The sequence below is a fragment of the Haliotis rufescens genome, unplaced genomic scaffold, assembly GCF_023055435.1.
Source record: "Haliotis rufescens isolate VD_foot unplaced genomic scaffold, xgHalRufe1.0.p SCAF_16, whole genome shotgun sequence".
Lineage (NCBI taxonomy): Eukaryota > Metazoa > Mollusca > Gastropoda > Lepetellida > Haliotidae > Haliotis > Haliotis rufescens.
In genome coordinates, this window is record NW_025963846.1 from 26,599,455 (window position 1) to 26,616,071 (window position 16,617).

The window sequence follows — 16,617 nt, forward strand, 5'->3', positions numbered from 1 at the left end:
TGTAGGTTGTACATACATGGGATATATCTCTCTGTGTACGGGTAGTGTAGGGTGTACATACATGGGATCTATCTCTCTGTGTACAGATAGTATAGGTTGTACATACATGGGATCTATCTCTCTGTGTACAGGTAGTGTAGGTTGTGTATACATGTGATCTATCTCTCTGTGTACAGGTAGTGTAGGTTGTACATGTATGGGATCTATCTCTCTGTGAACAGGTAGTGTAGGTTGTGTACACATGGGATCTACCTCTCTGTGTACAGATAGTGTAGGTTGTACATACATGGGATCTATCTCTCTGTGTACAGATAGTGTAGGCTGTACATACATGGGATCTATATCTCTGTGTACATATAGTGTAGGTTGTACGTACATGTGATCTACCTCTCTGTGTACAGGTAGTGTAGGTTGTACGTACAGGACATCTATCTCTCTGTGTAGAGGTAGTGTAGGTTGTGTATACATGTGATCTACATCTGTGTGTACATATAGTGTAGGTTGTGTATACACGGGATCTACATCTGTGTGTACATATAGTGTAGGTTGTACATACATGGCATCTACCTCTCAATGTACAGATAGTGTAGGTTGTACATACATGGGATCTACCTCTCTGTGAATAGATAGTGTAGGTTTTACGTACATACGATCTACCTCTCTGTGTACAGATAGTGTAGGTTGAACATGTATGGGATCTATCTCTCTGTGTACAGGTGGTCAGTTTAGATTGTACATACATGTGATCTATGTCTCTGTGTGCAGATAGTGTAGGTTGTACATACATGGGATCTATCTCTCCGTGTACAGGTAGTCAGTTTAGATTGTACATACATGTGATCTATGTCTCTGTGTGCAGATAGTGTAGATTGTACATACATGGGATCTATCTTTCTGTGTACAGATAGTGTAGGTTGTACATGTATGGGATCTATCTCTCCGTGTAGAGGTAGTCAGTTTAGATTGTACATACATGTGATCTATGTCTCTGTGTGCAGATAGTGTAGATTGTACATACATGGGATCTATCTTTCTGTGTACAGATAGTGTAGGTTGTACATGTATGGGATCTATCTCTCCGTGTAGAGGTAGTCAGTTTAGATTGTACATACATGTGATCTATGTCTCTGTGTGCAGATAGTGTAGGTTGTACATACATGGGATCTATCTTTCTGTGTACAGGTAGTGTAGGTTGTACATACATGGGATCTATCTTTCTGTGTACAGGTAGTGTAGGTTGTACATACATGTGATCTATCTTTCTCTGTACAGGTAGTGTAGGTTGTATATACATGGGATCTATCTTTCTGTGTACAGGTAGTGTAGGTTGTACATACATGGGATCTATCTTTCTGTGTACATATAGTGTAGGTTGTATATACATGGGATCTATCTTTCTGTGTACAGGTGGTGTAGGTTGTACATACATGGGATCTATCTTTCTCTGTACAGGTAGTGTAGGTTGTATATACATGGGATCTATCTTTCTGTGTACCGGTGGCCAGTGTTGGTTGTACATGCATGGGATCTATCTTTCTGTGTACAGATAGTGTAGGTTGTACATACATGGGATCTATCTTTCTGTGTACAGATAGTGTTGGTTGTACAAGCATGGGATCTATCTTTCTGTGTACCGGTGGCCAGTGTTGGTTGTACATGCATGGGATCTATCTCCCTGTGTACAGGCAGTGTAGGTTGTACGGACATGTGGTCTATCTCTCTGTGTACAAAGACTGTAGGTTGTACATGAATGGGATCTGTGTGTATAGATAGTGTAGGTTGTAAATATATATGGGATCTATCTCTCTGTGTACAGGTATTGTAGGTTGTACATACATGTGATCTATCTCTCTGTGTACAGATAGTGTAGGTTGTGATCTATCTCTCCAACAGGACAGTGTACTACAAGGAGCATGTGTGCCAATCTGGATACAAATCTACCAATAACCATGGCTGTCCGCACGGTAAAACTACCTTCATGAAATAAATGTATAATTTTAATCACAGATATATTTAAGGGAGTATTCAGTACATTGATATGAATATGTAAGCTGAGAAGGCCCTGCCATTGATAGACATGTACTTTATTGACTTCATCACCACATCCGTAGCCATCTGCGACAACGTCATTAACCCCACCGGCGCCTGCAACATCGACTACAGAACGTCCCACATCATCTACAGCAACGGCGTAATCCAATACAGTAGCGGGGGCACCTGCAGCCTCCCCGAGATATGCACTAACTGCAAGATGGGCTTCTATGCCAGCCCAAACAGATGCCGGAGTGAGTGGTTCACTGTGAACTTATCCATTAGTCACACGTATTCCTCAATGTCCGAGTGCTCACAGATCCACATACAGTCAACTTAAATAACCACGAAAGTGGGATGATCTGTAGAATTACATTTTGTTTCATTTTCCTGAAGAGAGGCTTGGCAAATTGGCATCTCTGACTGGTTCATGCAATAAATCATTAATTGGATGCTGACTTGTTTTTAATAGTTATGATACATATATCACACCTGGGTATCTTAATTACGTTGACAAAGTCTGAAATTCCTTCTGGTCACGTGGTTACGTGCAGTTCCCAGGTCGGTAGTGTCTGTATGCTCTGTTTTCTATGGACAGTGTGCTCGGCCATCTCCAACTGTGACTTGGAGGAATGTACGTCGCCCTCTGATCAGCTGTGTTCGCGGTGTGAAGGTGTGTACCGTGATCGGCCTGGGGAACGAGCGTACGTCGTCACCACAGACAAGAAATCCTGTATCCGTAAGTATCGAGAATTGTGGACACCCACTCACCGTCTTTAATATACTTGTTATTTAATACAATGCTGCATACCTCCATTTGGACGGGGTATTACAAATGCCTTCCTTGCCCACATGATCTCAATAATTGATGACAATAAGAACCTATTTAAAAATCAAATGTAGAAATTGTTGTAACAGTTGTTCATATGAATGGGAAAAAGATTTTGTTCATTTTGAACATTTGCATGTTTGGCCTTTTACGACATTTATTGTTTCAAACAGGCAGGTTTAAGAGGTTTTTCAGAAGTGTTTGAACAACTTGTGCTGGTGGATGGGGGTATAAACAGTCATAGCACAAAGTATCGAAAAGAGAGTATAGTACTTGATATTGCCCTGAAACAGTTGGTTAAATCAAAAACAGTTCCGTGCGTGTATTAACAACTTTGGGCTGAAGACATGTCCAGTTCTCTCTTGTACTACATTCCAAAGCTCCATAGCATTCCGTGCGAGAAATATAAATTTAATCAAAAGTGTCTCACCACCAAAATTTGTTGATAATTAGAAAAGAAAACTGTAAAGAGAAGCCTGAAAGCAAAACAAAAGTGTTACTTAACGTCACATAAGATGTTAATTCACGAATAAAAGGAAAAATGAGTATTTGCAAAGAAAAGAAACAACTTTATTCGCCAGCGACTACAAGGACTGTATCTGGGTAAATATGGGTACTGTCAGGAATGAGATAGACAAATCAACACGTTCATGTCTAAGTAATGTTGTACCCATGTCACAGTTAGATGATCAATAGTGTAAGCCAATATCTGGTATAGCCACCCAGTGCACGGATCCCATCCACACGACGCCTCCTCATGCTCAGAATCAGAGGCTGATCCTCAACTGAGGTATGTGTTGCCATTCCTGATGCAATGTCCGGGTCACTTCTCGGAGATTCTGCACTGGAGGGTGCACTAGGGCATCGTTGTCCATAGAGTAAGGACGAGTTGCAAGTGCATGGTTATCAAAATGAGGCACAACAAAGCCGTCCAATGTGGTATCTTGGTACCTTTGTCCATTTAGAGTCCCCTAAACAGTCAAAACATCAAATTTACAATCAAAGAAGCAGCATGCCCATACCATCCCCCATCCGCCACCTGAGGCCACTGTTTGCTGGATGTTTTGCTGATGATAAGGTGTTCCTCGTTGCCTCCACACAAGACCTACCACCAGCGTAGACCTTCTCTCGTAAGACCAATGAATCCCCTTCCATGACCTCAAGATCCAGTGTGCTCGATTCTGACACCAGGCTACAATACCTAGCATATAATGGGGTGAGACAAGGTAGACACTGTATTAAAGATGTTGTTATTTTCAAAATTGTGTCTAAACTTATCATCCGTCAACTTCTAAGTAATGCCTATCAAACAATTCAATGGGGTGAGAGCAGGGGACGTCTTATTGGTGTTGTGGACCTTAATCCTGCTGCATTCAGTCGACGCCTGATGGTGCTTAGGTATTCTCTATTGTGGGTATGTTAGTGATGATGAAGAACAGAGCAAGATTTGCCTGGCCTACAAGGACCGTGTCCTCTCTGGCACAGGTCTTCCATGGACGTCCTGATCTCACATGTCCAGTCAAAGTGTGTTTTCTAATTAGTCTACAGATTACAGCATGATTAAAGTTCGGCACAGCAACAATATCCCGACATGTCATGCCAGTTTTGTGTATGCCAATGATTTGCCATCTTTGATTTTCTGGGATAGTATGCGTAGGCATTTCAGTTATAATCGTAATACAGACAGACTTTCAAATTTGTAGATCTTTCATTCAACATTAATAAAAGTTAGGAATAATAGTAATAGCATGATATTCCGTCACCAAACATGAAATCCTCTATTTAGCTGTGCATACAGTTTGCATAAACGCACCCACAAGGTGGGGCAGTTAAACTGGCTACCATTCTACAAGCAGGTGATGTGACAACTCACAAGGTACAATTTATAAATCTCTACACTGAAAATAAACTTGCAATTAAACTTCCACTTTAGTGGTGCGATACTTTTGACGAGGTTAATATATTGCAGGGTTCAGCAAATGTACCACGAAAGATGGTCCCTATCTCAGAGATTAACCATAATCCTTATTACAGGAATAACTTCTTTATATTCACGGTTAATGTAGTATTAGAGAGAGGACCTGGTGATGGGGATTCACAAAAGTCAAAGCTTTAGCATGAATCTGTGCAATTCTCTAAGAAGGTTTCATTTTCAACTTCATACCATGCTATTCCACTTGTCTCAAATACGTTTGGTGCATATAAAGAAAGTCCTCCCTCGATTGTATTCAGAGTTATTGTTCATCGTTGAGACAGGGATTTCGTGGTACATTGGCTGGACCAAAAAACAAATGCTCACGGAAAAGGCGTATTCGTCGGGCTTTTACGATTACAAAAGTGCTTTGTTACCTTTATCAAACGTTTAATGATGATCGTGTATTTGAGCCATTTTGATTGGTATTGGACATGTAGGTAAGAAGTAATCTTTGGTCAGGGACTCGAAATTCGAAAAATGAGCCCGCTCACTCATTTTAGCCATACCTACTTTTCCCTCATGTCAGAATTATAAGTATTGCAAATTTAAGGAAGAAGAAATGACAAATGCCACCTAATCGAAAGTGCCTGATATATTTTGAAACCAACATTTCAAAATGTTTTCATAACCTTTAAATTTGATTTAATACCTAGTCCTAATTTTTTTACATTATAACCCGATAAACGTTTTAGCGTTTCTGCCTTAACTGACTGGAGCGGATATATTTTAAGACAAAAGTAGTTCGCCTGTATGACTGACACGAGTATGCTGTGTGTTTTTCAGAGGCATGTTCGTGGCGCAGTGACAGTACACGATGCTACCCAGGAGAATGTGCAGAGGAATATGCAAGGAATTGTAACTGTAGAACAGAGTTTAGCGGCACTCACTGCGAGAAAAGTAGGAACAAAGTACACAGACAAAACCAATGTTACACTTTAGATCCGAGAGGAACATATTGGCACAAACTTTAATTATAAAGTATTACAATATTTTCCAATCACTGGTTTTCTTGTTTTCCTGGCACCATTAAAATGTGTCCAAAACGGCCCTCACACAGTGAGGTGAACAGTTTCGACTCGACCACATCTCTGTCCCTGCTGCCTTGGTCAGAGTAGGACGCCAGTACCCCATTCGTGTCCTGGGCCTAGATTTTCGAAACGATCTTAGCTAAGATAAATTTTAACAACTTACGTTCAAAGATAAGATATCTTAAGGTTAAGATAAGATAGATTTTCGAAACTGTCGTAAACCTGTCGCAGATCGTTCAGAGTTACGATACTTATCGTAAGTCTGACAAGGAACTCATTTGTGTTAGAGATTGAAAAAGCGGGGTGTTTCCCCATGACGTCACGGGGATTTCCCAGCTGCTGACAATAACAACAACATAGATAAGTGACACGGAATTCATGATCATATTGTCAGGTCACTGTTTACCATGCACATATTTGAGTGAAATTCTGTACAATCCTACATGAAGACGTCTTCTTCTTATGATAAATGATGCCATAACTATTGACTACCCGAACACAATTAGCATTCGTGTGTAATGCAATAGCATTTTTCAAAACCAATAAATGTTATAATCAATAAGTGTAGTGTTACCACACTTTAGCTACTAGCATTGAAATAATGTGCGAAAAGATACTTCACGATTTTCCCCGTCAAATGGTCCACTCGTGAGCGCGCAGAACTGTATGATATAAACACATTGCGTACAAAGTCAAGGACGAAAGTAAGGGACGTTATTCTTAATGACAATGACGAGTCCTTTGATCGAACTGCATATGCGTTCAACATTTAACATGCGTGTTCAAGTCTGATCTTAAGTGATGTATACTGTATGTGTTTGTGTTTATGTCAAAAGCCAAGTTTATATTTGTGTAAACACCAACATTATACGTGGAAACACTCCAAACAAAAATTGTTCAGGAAGCAGCGCACCCACAAGCAAGTTTTTATAACAATCTAAGCTTGTTAAGTTTGTTTTGTCATTTATGTATCCAATATATTTCACGAATTAACCAAGTACTTAAATACAATATCAAGCTATTAGTATTTAGATAATGAAATTATTTTTGAATCTATCTAGATCCATAATTATTTTCAAAATTTAAAAGTGACACTAATTTTTGTTCGCAAAAAGAGATAATTTAGGAATTGTCAAGTTTTTGTCTAATGGAACACGCTACAAGTTAACGTGAACATACATATAATGTAGTTATTTTCTATCCTTTTAAATTAAGTAGAGCTAATAAACTGATTTGTCTGATTTCATTTAAATCTGGCTGAGGAGCGAAATACTTTGTAATGTGTCAAATCTATTCCAGAACGTAGTTCAATGATGTTTGGCTTGTCTGACTGATGATCATTTACTAGTATTTGTCCGTTGACCCTAAACGTGACAACGATTTTTAATTGTTTGAATGGTCTCAAGTATATCTATATATTTTTTAAACATAAAACGGGAAGATTTAGATTTAAATATCAAAAACACCAAAATATTTTAAAACCGGTTTATTGAATGCAAAGATTATTGTGTTGAAAATGTGTATTTTATATTGATCAGTTAATTTCATTCAATAAACTTTGTTTTCTGCGAACATATATTGGAAAGTGATTTTGGACAATATGCTACATTTTGACGAGAACAAGAACGAGCATGGGAACCCATTTTTTATTTGATTTGCCGATACGAAAGTCTGTGCTTAAAATTTCAGTAAACTGTTATATTTAATTGAATACATCTATATGCCATTAATCAATGTTTTTAAAGAATGCAATTGTTCAACAGACAGTTTTTAATAATTTTTAAATCAAATATTTGTCTTTCAAGATGAAATAGATAACATAGGTATTGAATTTAAAACGAAACAAATTACAATTACTTTTGCAAGAATAATATTAGATATTATATACAAATATTTGATCACATGTATTTCCTTGTTAAGTCAATAAATACTACACTGTATAGTTAAAATTCAATTATTAAAACAACCCGTCCCATACGATTTAAGATGTAAAAACTTATGCGAAACCTTTAAGGTTTTTTTTAATGTAGATTGATATAATTTAATGAAATGCGAAAATAAAGACTAAAGCATTGACACAATGCGATCCAGAAAATATAACAGTGGAACTCTGCGCTTTATGAAAACTGTAACATTGAGCAAGGTGTCCCAGGCGAATACAAAGGGAAACCACTCTCAACTAGAGTTTGAACTAAGATTAGCTCCCCCTGAGTTATCAATAAGGACACGGTCATAACTGTAGCCTGCCGACACCTTCCGTTTTTATCCTTCCCAAATTATCGAAAAGGTATGTTGTTTCACACTTCTTCAGCATGGACTCGGATAGAAATATATTGTAAGCTATCGACTCCACAGTTATGTGGATCCTTGTCGCGATTAAGAACATTTTTGACGTGAAATCCTTGATGCGTTCTTCGTGTTTTCGAAGTGTCAATATGAATCACTCAGTTTTACAAAATGAAATGTCAATGTTTGAACGTAAAGCAGACTAATTGGAAACGTATGCCGCCATCTTGGATGAAGATAAAATAAACTTACGACAGGTATGGGGCTATCTTAGATTTACGACAATCTTAAGATATCTTAGGGCTACGATAGTTTCGAAAATGTGCTACGATAGCCTACGATTTCCTTACGACAAATTTACGATAATTTTAGGGCTACGATCGTTTCGAAAATCCAGGCCCTGGAGACGATCAGAGATCATTTGGGTGACTTAGTTGATTGCAGGTACTCGTACCCCAGTGGTGTGAATAGTTGATGCTGTTACTAATTTACGGGTTTGCCTGGTCCAGACTGGAACGTGTCAAAGGCCGTTGGTATATCTATATTTGCCTGCTGTTCAAACAACATTCACTCATCCACTCTTATCTATAAATACCTTTGGAATAAGCTGCAGAATGTGATCCGGTACAACATTGTTTAGTTTCTGAAATTACGTCACCACCTCCATCGCTCCTGTCTGTAGCTCAGCACAGACTTTCTTTAGCTCGTGAGAGGCTTTTTGGGGTTTGTGTTATTCGTAAAGGGTTTAAAATAAAGATATAGTTGCGAATGGGTGTAAAGAAAGGTCAGAGAATAACCAATTTCGGTTATCCGTGGAAATAGATTCCTTGAGGCATTTTTCCAACTGTGTCTTGCCGGCATCGGGAAACTGATGAATCAGGCGGGTTACTGACCATGTCATCTGAAACATCGGCCTTCCACCTGACGTATTTGTTACGTTTCGTTACAGTCTGACAGTTGCAGTTTCTCTAGCCACTTGTCTTGATTGACAGGTCCCATCAACTTTGTTTTATGCTACTCTTTGTTCATTGGCTACTGACTTGGTGGGCAAAAGAAATGGATGCATGATACACTAGATCATCGAGGATGTATTCATCACTCACCTTGTATTTCCAGTCGACACCTTCCCGTCTATTCTGTACAACACACTGAAGGTGACCGGCCCGGGCCTGGACAAGGTGGAAGCCCCAGACAACCCCAATGAAGGAGCTCCCCAAGACAAGTCCTGGACCAACATCAACGACACCAGGGTGATCTACTACAAATTCGAGACTAAGTTCATCATGACTGCGACTCCACCACCCAGACAGGCCTATGTTGAAGGCTTTGCTGTTGGCATCATCAACGCCAAAGCAACATTTGAAGTAACAAGAAGTATGAACTCTTTGTCCTTTTAAAGTGTATTTCTTCATGGTCATTGACTAATATTATGCCTGATGTCATTGCTATATTGACTTTATCACATGATCACGTGTTTGTTCAGATGAGCAGTTGACTTGCCTTTGCATGTGTTTTCTACTGGTGTCACCAATGTGACCGATACGCTCACCTTTTCTCAAGCACCTGCTATCATTATCATTTGAGAGTGATTTAAAAACACATTCTTATGATACAGACGGAATTGTACTATTGACTCTTATGCTTCTTATGGTTATTTAAAGGGTTTTGTGGCTTCCATTGATATCATAAGTTATCCATTGTTAGTTGCTATTTGCTAAATATGTTCACTTTGGTTTTATTCACCTTTGGTCCTTTCAAAAACTATGTTTTAAGTTGTAAGTATGTTCCAGACGACTATGTCATAATGAGCACTGTACGACCTTGCAATGGCCCCAGTAAGACGGCACCTCATCAAACTAAGTTGACCTGTGAGGAGATCATGGCTGCGGATACCTTTCTCTCCCATCATGTGGAGAATGGAGATATGTGAGTCACATTGCATCAGAGGCCTTGAACAACCAACGTATTGTTAAAATAATCAATCTAAAGTTATCGAATACCCATTGATAAAATTTGCAATGACAAATATATAGTAGCCTACATATTATGCAAGCTAACTGAACTTCTTTGATTATCCGGTTTTTTTTCTCAGAATGGAATTTACATTTGAGGCAACTAATGGTGGCTACGTTAAAGTGAGGAACAAGGAGAGCGGCAGTCTCGTGACTTACTACTACGAAGGCAAGACACAAATCAATCGGTATATCCTCGGGTTTGACTTCATAGACCCACATCACTGCAGTGTAGATCTGGAGGAGAACTGCAAAGATGACATGATATCGCTGGCCAAGACCCCTACACAGGTCATTTTAGAACTTGTGAACAATTATTATACTGAACAATGAGTCCAATTTCTGAATCAGTGTACATGTAAACCAAATAGGGAGACATGATAGATAATAGTTGCATTATTGTTATTATTCTAGTATTGTAAGACTGTAGAAACAGATATATGTAGCTTGACAGTCTAATAGATATCTATTGTAGGAATGACCTCATACAAACCTTCTGTGATGTCATGGACTATTGCTGAATAGTGTAGTTATTATCTAGTCTGTCTAGTATGGCGCAACATGGTTATACACGCATGTACTCTTGGTCTCCAGGCTTATGGACACATTGAATACAGGAGTAAAACCTGCACTGTGCTTGATGCTGCTTGACTGGCCATCATTCGGCCTGATTGTTACATGATGTTCACATGTCAGTGATGTCCATGTGTTGATGAGTGTCATATACACATGTAATGTATCCGTCTGTCTCCAGGCTCCTATCAGTGTCACGTGGCAGGGATGGAGGGACGACGTCCTGGTGTTCTCCTACTTGGTGTCGATATTTGAACTTTATGACAAACATCCCAACAGAAGTGACTCTCAGCTCGTGGAGAAATCACTAGCCTTTGAATCTGACAGATACATCAGCGAGGTATGTTATTATCCCAGATAATATGTCTTCACTCAATCAAAGAACTGCGTCCCTTAGAAAGTTAGGATCATTGAAGGGCTGGATGGAGGCACAGATTCGAAACAAAGTTGATTGTTTGTCTCGACACCTCATCCGGGCCCGTGGGATTCAAGACCTGTATCGCTTTCAGCTTTCTTCCCACATTCAGCTGGCAAGCTGTGATATGTGGCCATGGTGGTGCTGACGCCAGCCAACTCAGTTCGCGTAATGATACTACAAACATAAAAGAATGTTCTTACATGTCACCTTGGTAATCAAAATATAGATCAACAAGTTAACTAGGGGGAATTACACACATGCATGAACCAGTTAATATATCAAGATCATTATGTGTGATTGTTTATTGTCCAGCCAAACATTTTTGTCATCTGATCATTCACATCTAAATAATACATCATTCATCCTTGGTTTGCAGACATCTTTGAGCCAATTTCATCTGTCAAACGCCGGGGTGTATGCGCTTGTTTTAACCGCCTACGACAAGGCGGAAAACCACAAGAGTGCTCGGCGAATATTCATCTATGATGAGGTGTCAAAAGTGTGCGTTGTCCATGACACAAGGCTGCTAGTGACGTCATCGGCTTCTATAACAAGACATCGCTGGCAGTGGAATACGACGAACGTGTCTGTCGACTGGGAGGAGAGGTAAGGAAGCATGCACCAACCAACTCGTGTCATCTGCATCACTGTAGTGTTTCTCTTGGAAAGTGACTTTGTTTAAGATTGGACAATAAATCCCACCACCCTCGCTCTTTCCTCAATCGCTTATATTTACCAACCATAATGGGAGGGCGTGGTTTGATTAACGTGGGGACTCTTCATGATAGAATTGTATTGTGCAATGTATTTGTAAAACAAAGCATTCCACAGTTTTCTTGAAACGAGCCAAGGACATAATCTCAATGTCGGTGTTGATTTTGTTGATGGTCCTGTACTGCTGGACGGTACAGAAATGAGTGTCATATCAAATCGGCCAGTTTTCCAAGGAGAAGCTATCTGAACGACCCCTGCATCGAGTTGATGTACAGCGTGTTGAGGAGAGAAGCAATCCTGTAGAGTCCTTTGCTTGGATGAAATCGGCTTGAAACGTTGCAAATATGCGGACCTCACTCGGACGAAATATCACGCTTGCATCCCACATACCAAGTTGTACGACTACCTTTGTCCTTGGTGCCTTAGGCTGGTTACCTCCAAGCCTGTTAACTGTCGTTGGGAGAGTACTCGGGTTTCAATGCCAAGAATACAACCCTTCCGACAATCTGGGTAGCGTAGAAGGCTGCAGTGTTGGGGAGTCTTTACATTCTCCGAAAAGTTCTGGGTGAATTCGACAGGGCAGCCAGTCCTGGTTGAAGTCCCATTCGCTGTCTTGGCTGTGTGTGGAGGGGGCAAGGGCCCTGAGCTGATGATGGGCCTGCCTATCCTGACTGTGCCAGGTCCACCCACCCAACCCCTCTTTGCTGCGTTTATTTATCTTATCCGTATATTTAATTATATATTTCGTATTTATAACAATAATATATTTTGCTACTTAATCAAGCACAATGTAAATATACTGGTGACACACATATGTATAACAGTATAACATCCCCATACGCTGTACAGGTACATCAACACCCTCCATTACAAAAACGGGTGGCTGAAGCAAGCAGCCTCCTTGCAGGACGTTACCCCGGACTACGACGATAACAACCACTCCAGGGGCATAGACGCCATTGATCACGTGCAGGGTGAGGAAGTCATTGTGTTTATAGAGTTTTATTTCCTAAGTACCTGCCTTTTATGGATGAACTTGAAGCATTTGTGATGGGTTGATATATATTATTATATTTAACGTGACGACTTAGGTGACGACAGATGATAGCAGTTGATAGCGTTAGCAATGATCTATGCTGTCGGGGAGAGAATCAGTGGTTGATGGTGTGAGCAATGACCTATACCGTCGGGGAGACAATCAGTGGTTGATAACGTGAGCAATTACCTATGCCGTCGGGGAGACAATCAGTGGTTGGTAGCGTGAGCAATGACCTATGCTGTCGGGGAGAGAATAAGTGGTTGATAGCGTGAGCAATGACCTATGCCGTCGGGGAGACAATCAGTGGTTGATAGCGTGAGCAATGACCTATGCTGTCGGGGAGAGAATCAGTGGTTGATAGCGTGAGCAATGACCTATGCCGTCGGGGAGACAATCAGTGGTTGATAGCGTGAGCAATGACCTATGCTGTCGGGGAGAGAATCAGTGGTTGATAGCGTGAGCAATGACCTATGCCGTCGGGGAGACAATCAGTGGTTGATAGCGTGAGCAATGACCTATGCTGTCAGGGAGAGAATCAGTGGTTGATAGCGTGAGCAATGACGTTTGCCGTCAGAGGACAATCAGTGGTTGATAGCGTGAGCAATGACCTATGCCGTCGGGGAGACAATCAGTGGTTGATAGCGTGAGCAATGACCTATGATGTCGGGGAGAGAATCAGTGGTTGATAGCGTGAGCAATGACCTATGCCGTCGGGGAGACAATCAGTGGTTGATAGCGTGAGCAATGACCTATGCTGTCGGGGAGAGAATCAGTGTTTGATAGCGTGAGCTATGACCTATGCTGTCGGGGAGATAATCAGTGTTTGATAACGTGAGCAATGACATATGCCGTCGGGGAGAGAATCAGTGTTTGATAGCGTGAGCAATGACCTATGCTGTCGGGGAGAGAATCAGTGTTTGATAGCGTGAGCAATGACCTATGCTGTCGGGGAGACAATCAGTGGTTGATAGCTTGAGCAATGACCTATGCCGTCGGGGAGACAATCAGTGGTTGATAGCGTGAGCAATGACCTATGCCGTCGGGGAAACAATCAGTGGTTGATAGCGTGAGCAATGACCTATGCTGTCGGGGAGAGAATCAGTGGTTGATAACGTGAGCAATGACCTATGCCGTCGGGGAGACAATCAGTTGTTGATAGCGTGAGCAATGACCTATGCCGTCGGGGAGACAATCAGTTGTTGATAGCGTGAGCAATGACATATGCCGTCGGGGAGACAATCAGTGGTTGATAGCGTGAGCAATGACCTATGCTGTCGGGGAGACAATCAGTGTTTGATAGCGTGAGCAATGACCTATGCCGTCGGGGAGACAATCAGTGTTTGATAACGTGAGCAATGACCTATGCCGTCGGGGAGACAATCAGTGTTTGATAGCGTGAGCAATGATCTATTCCGTCGGGGAGACAATCAGTGGTTGATAGCTTGAGCAATGACCCATGCTGTCGGGGAGAGAATCAGTGGTTGATAGCGTGAGCAATGACCTATGCCGTCGGGGAGACAATCAGTGGTTGATAGCGTGAGCAATGACCTATGCTGTCGGGGAGAAAATCAGTGTTTGATAGCGTGAGCTATGACCTATGCTGTCGGGGAGATAATCAGTGTTTGATAACGTGAGCAATGACATATGCCGTCGGGCAGAGAATCAGTGTTTGATAGCGTGAGCAATGACCTATGCTGTCGGGGAGAGAATCAGTGTTTGATAGCGTGAGCAATGACCTATGCTGTCGGGGAGACAATCAGTGGTTGATAGCGTGAGCAATGACCTATGCTGTCGGGGAGACAATCAGTGGTTGATAGCGTGAGCTATGACCTATGCCGTCGGGGAGACAATCAGTGGTTGATAGCGTGAGCAATGACATATGCTGTCGGGGAGACAATCAATGGTTGATAGCGTGAGCTATGACCCATGCTGTCGGGGAGAAAATCAGTAGTTGATTACATGAGCAATGACCTATACCGTCAGAGGACAGTCAGTGGTTGATAGCGCGAGCAATCATCTATGGTCGGGGAGACAAACTGCGTTTGATAGCGTGAGCAATGACCTATGCTGTCGGGGAGAGAATCAGTGTTGATAGCGTGAGCAATGACCTATGCTGTCGGGGAGAAAATCAGTGTTTGATAGCGTGAGCTATGACCTATGCTGTCGGAGAGATAATCAGTGTTTGATAACGTGAGCAATGACATATGCCGTCGGGCAGAGAATCAGTGTTTGATAGCGTGAGCAATGACCTATGCTGTCGGGGAGAGAATCAGTGTTTGATAGCGTGAGCAATGACCTATGCTGTCGGGGAGACAATCAGTGGTTGATAGCGTGAGCAATGACCTATGCTGTCGGGGAGACAATCAGTGGTTGATAGCGTGAGCTATGACCTATGCCGTCGGGGAGACAATCAGTGGTTGATAGCGTGAGCAATGACATATGCTGTCGGGGAGACAATCAATGGTTGATAGCGTGAGCTATGACCCATGCTGTCGGGGAGACAATCAGTAGTTGATTACATGAGCAATGACCTATACCGTCAGAGGACAGTCAGTGGTTGATAGCGCGAGCAATCATCTATGGTCGGGGAGACAAACAGCGTTTGATAGCGTGAGCAATGACCTATGCTGTCGGGGAGAGAATCAGTGTTGATAGCGTGAGCAATGACCTATGCTGTCGGGGAGAGAATCAGTGTTTGATAGCGTGAGCAATGGCCTATGCCGTCGGGGAGAGAATCAGTATTTGATAGCGTGAGCTATGACCTGTGCCGTCAGGGGACAAACAGCATTTGATAGCGTGAGCAATGACCTATGCTGTCGGGGAGAGAGTCAGTGGTTGATAGCGTGAGCAATGACCTATGCTGTCGGGGAGACAATCAGTGGTTGATAGCGTCAGCAATGACCTATGCTGTCGGGGAGAGAATCAGTGGTTGATAGCCTGAGCTATGACCTATGCTGTCGGGGAGAGAACCAGTGGTTGATAGCGTGCACAATGACCCATGCCGTCGGGGAGACAATCAGTGGTTGATAGCGTGAGCTATGACCTGTGCTGTCGGGGAGACAATCAGTGGTTGATAGCGTGAGCAATGACCCATGCTGTCGGGGAGAGAACCAGTGGTTGATAGCGTGAGCAATGACCCATGCTGTCGGGGAGACAATCAGTGGTTGATAGCGTGAGCTATGACCTATACCGTCGGGGAGAGAATCAGTGGTTGATAGCGTGAGCTATGACCTGTGCTGTCGGGGATAGAATCAGTGGTTGATAGCGTGAGCAATGACATATGCTGTCGGGGAGACAATCAGTGGTTGATAGCGTGAGCTATGACCTATGCTGTCGGGGAGAGAATCAGTGTTTGATAGCGTGAGCTATGACCTATGCTGTCGGGGATAGAATCAGTGGTTGATAGCGTGAGCTATGACCCATGCTGTCGGGGAGAGATTCAGTGGTTTATCACATGAGCAATGACCTATGCCGTCAGAGGACAGTCAGTGGTTGATAGCGTGAGCAATGACCCATGCTGTCGGGGAGACAATCAGTGGTTGATTACATGAGCAATGACCTATGCCGTCAGAGGACAGTCAGTGGTTGATAGCGTGAGCAATGATCTATGGTCGGGGAGACAATCAATGTCTGATAGCGTGAGCAATGACCTATGCCGTCAGGGGACAAACAGCGTTTGATAGTGTGAACAATAACAAATGTAACCATGCCC

The 16,617-nt window shown here is 42.1% G+C and overlaps 1 protein-coding gene across 1 annotated transcript in view; it reads left to right on the plus strand.

Annotated features, from left to right (window-relative positions):
• Positions 1-16,617, plus strand: part of LOC124115824 — a 276,313-nt gene that overhangs the window by 24,717 nt on the left and 234,979 nt on the right. The window contains exons 3-12 of the mRNA XM_048397065.1: positions 1,894-1,964; positions 2,112-2,285; positions 2,630-2,770; positions 5,619-5,732; positions 9,266-9,523; positions 9,940-10,075; positions 10,242-10,452; positions 10,916-11,074; positions 11,529-11,758; positions 12,716-12,840. Coding sequence (XP_048253022.1) covers positions 1,894-1,964; positions 2,112-2,285; positions 2,630-2,770; positions 5,619-5,732; positions 9,266-9,523; positions 9,940-10,075; positions 10,242-10,452; positions 10,916-11,074; positions 11,529-11,758; positions 12,716-12,840 — 1,619 coding nt within the window. The remainder of the gene's footprint in view (positions 1-1,893; positions 1,965-2,111; positions 2,286-2,629; positions 2,771-5,618; positions 5,733-9,265; positions 9,524-9,939; positions 10,076-10,241; positions 10,453-10,915; positions 11,075-11,528; positions 11,759-12,715; positions 12,841-16,617) is intronic.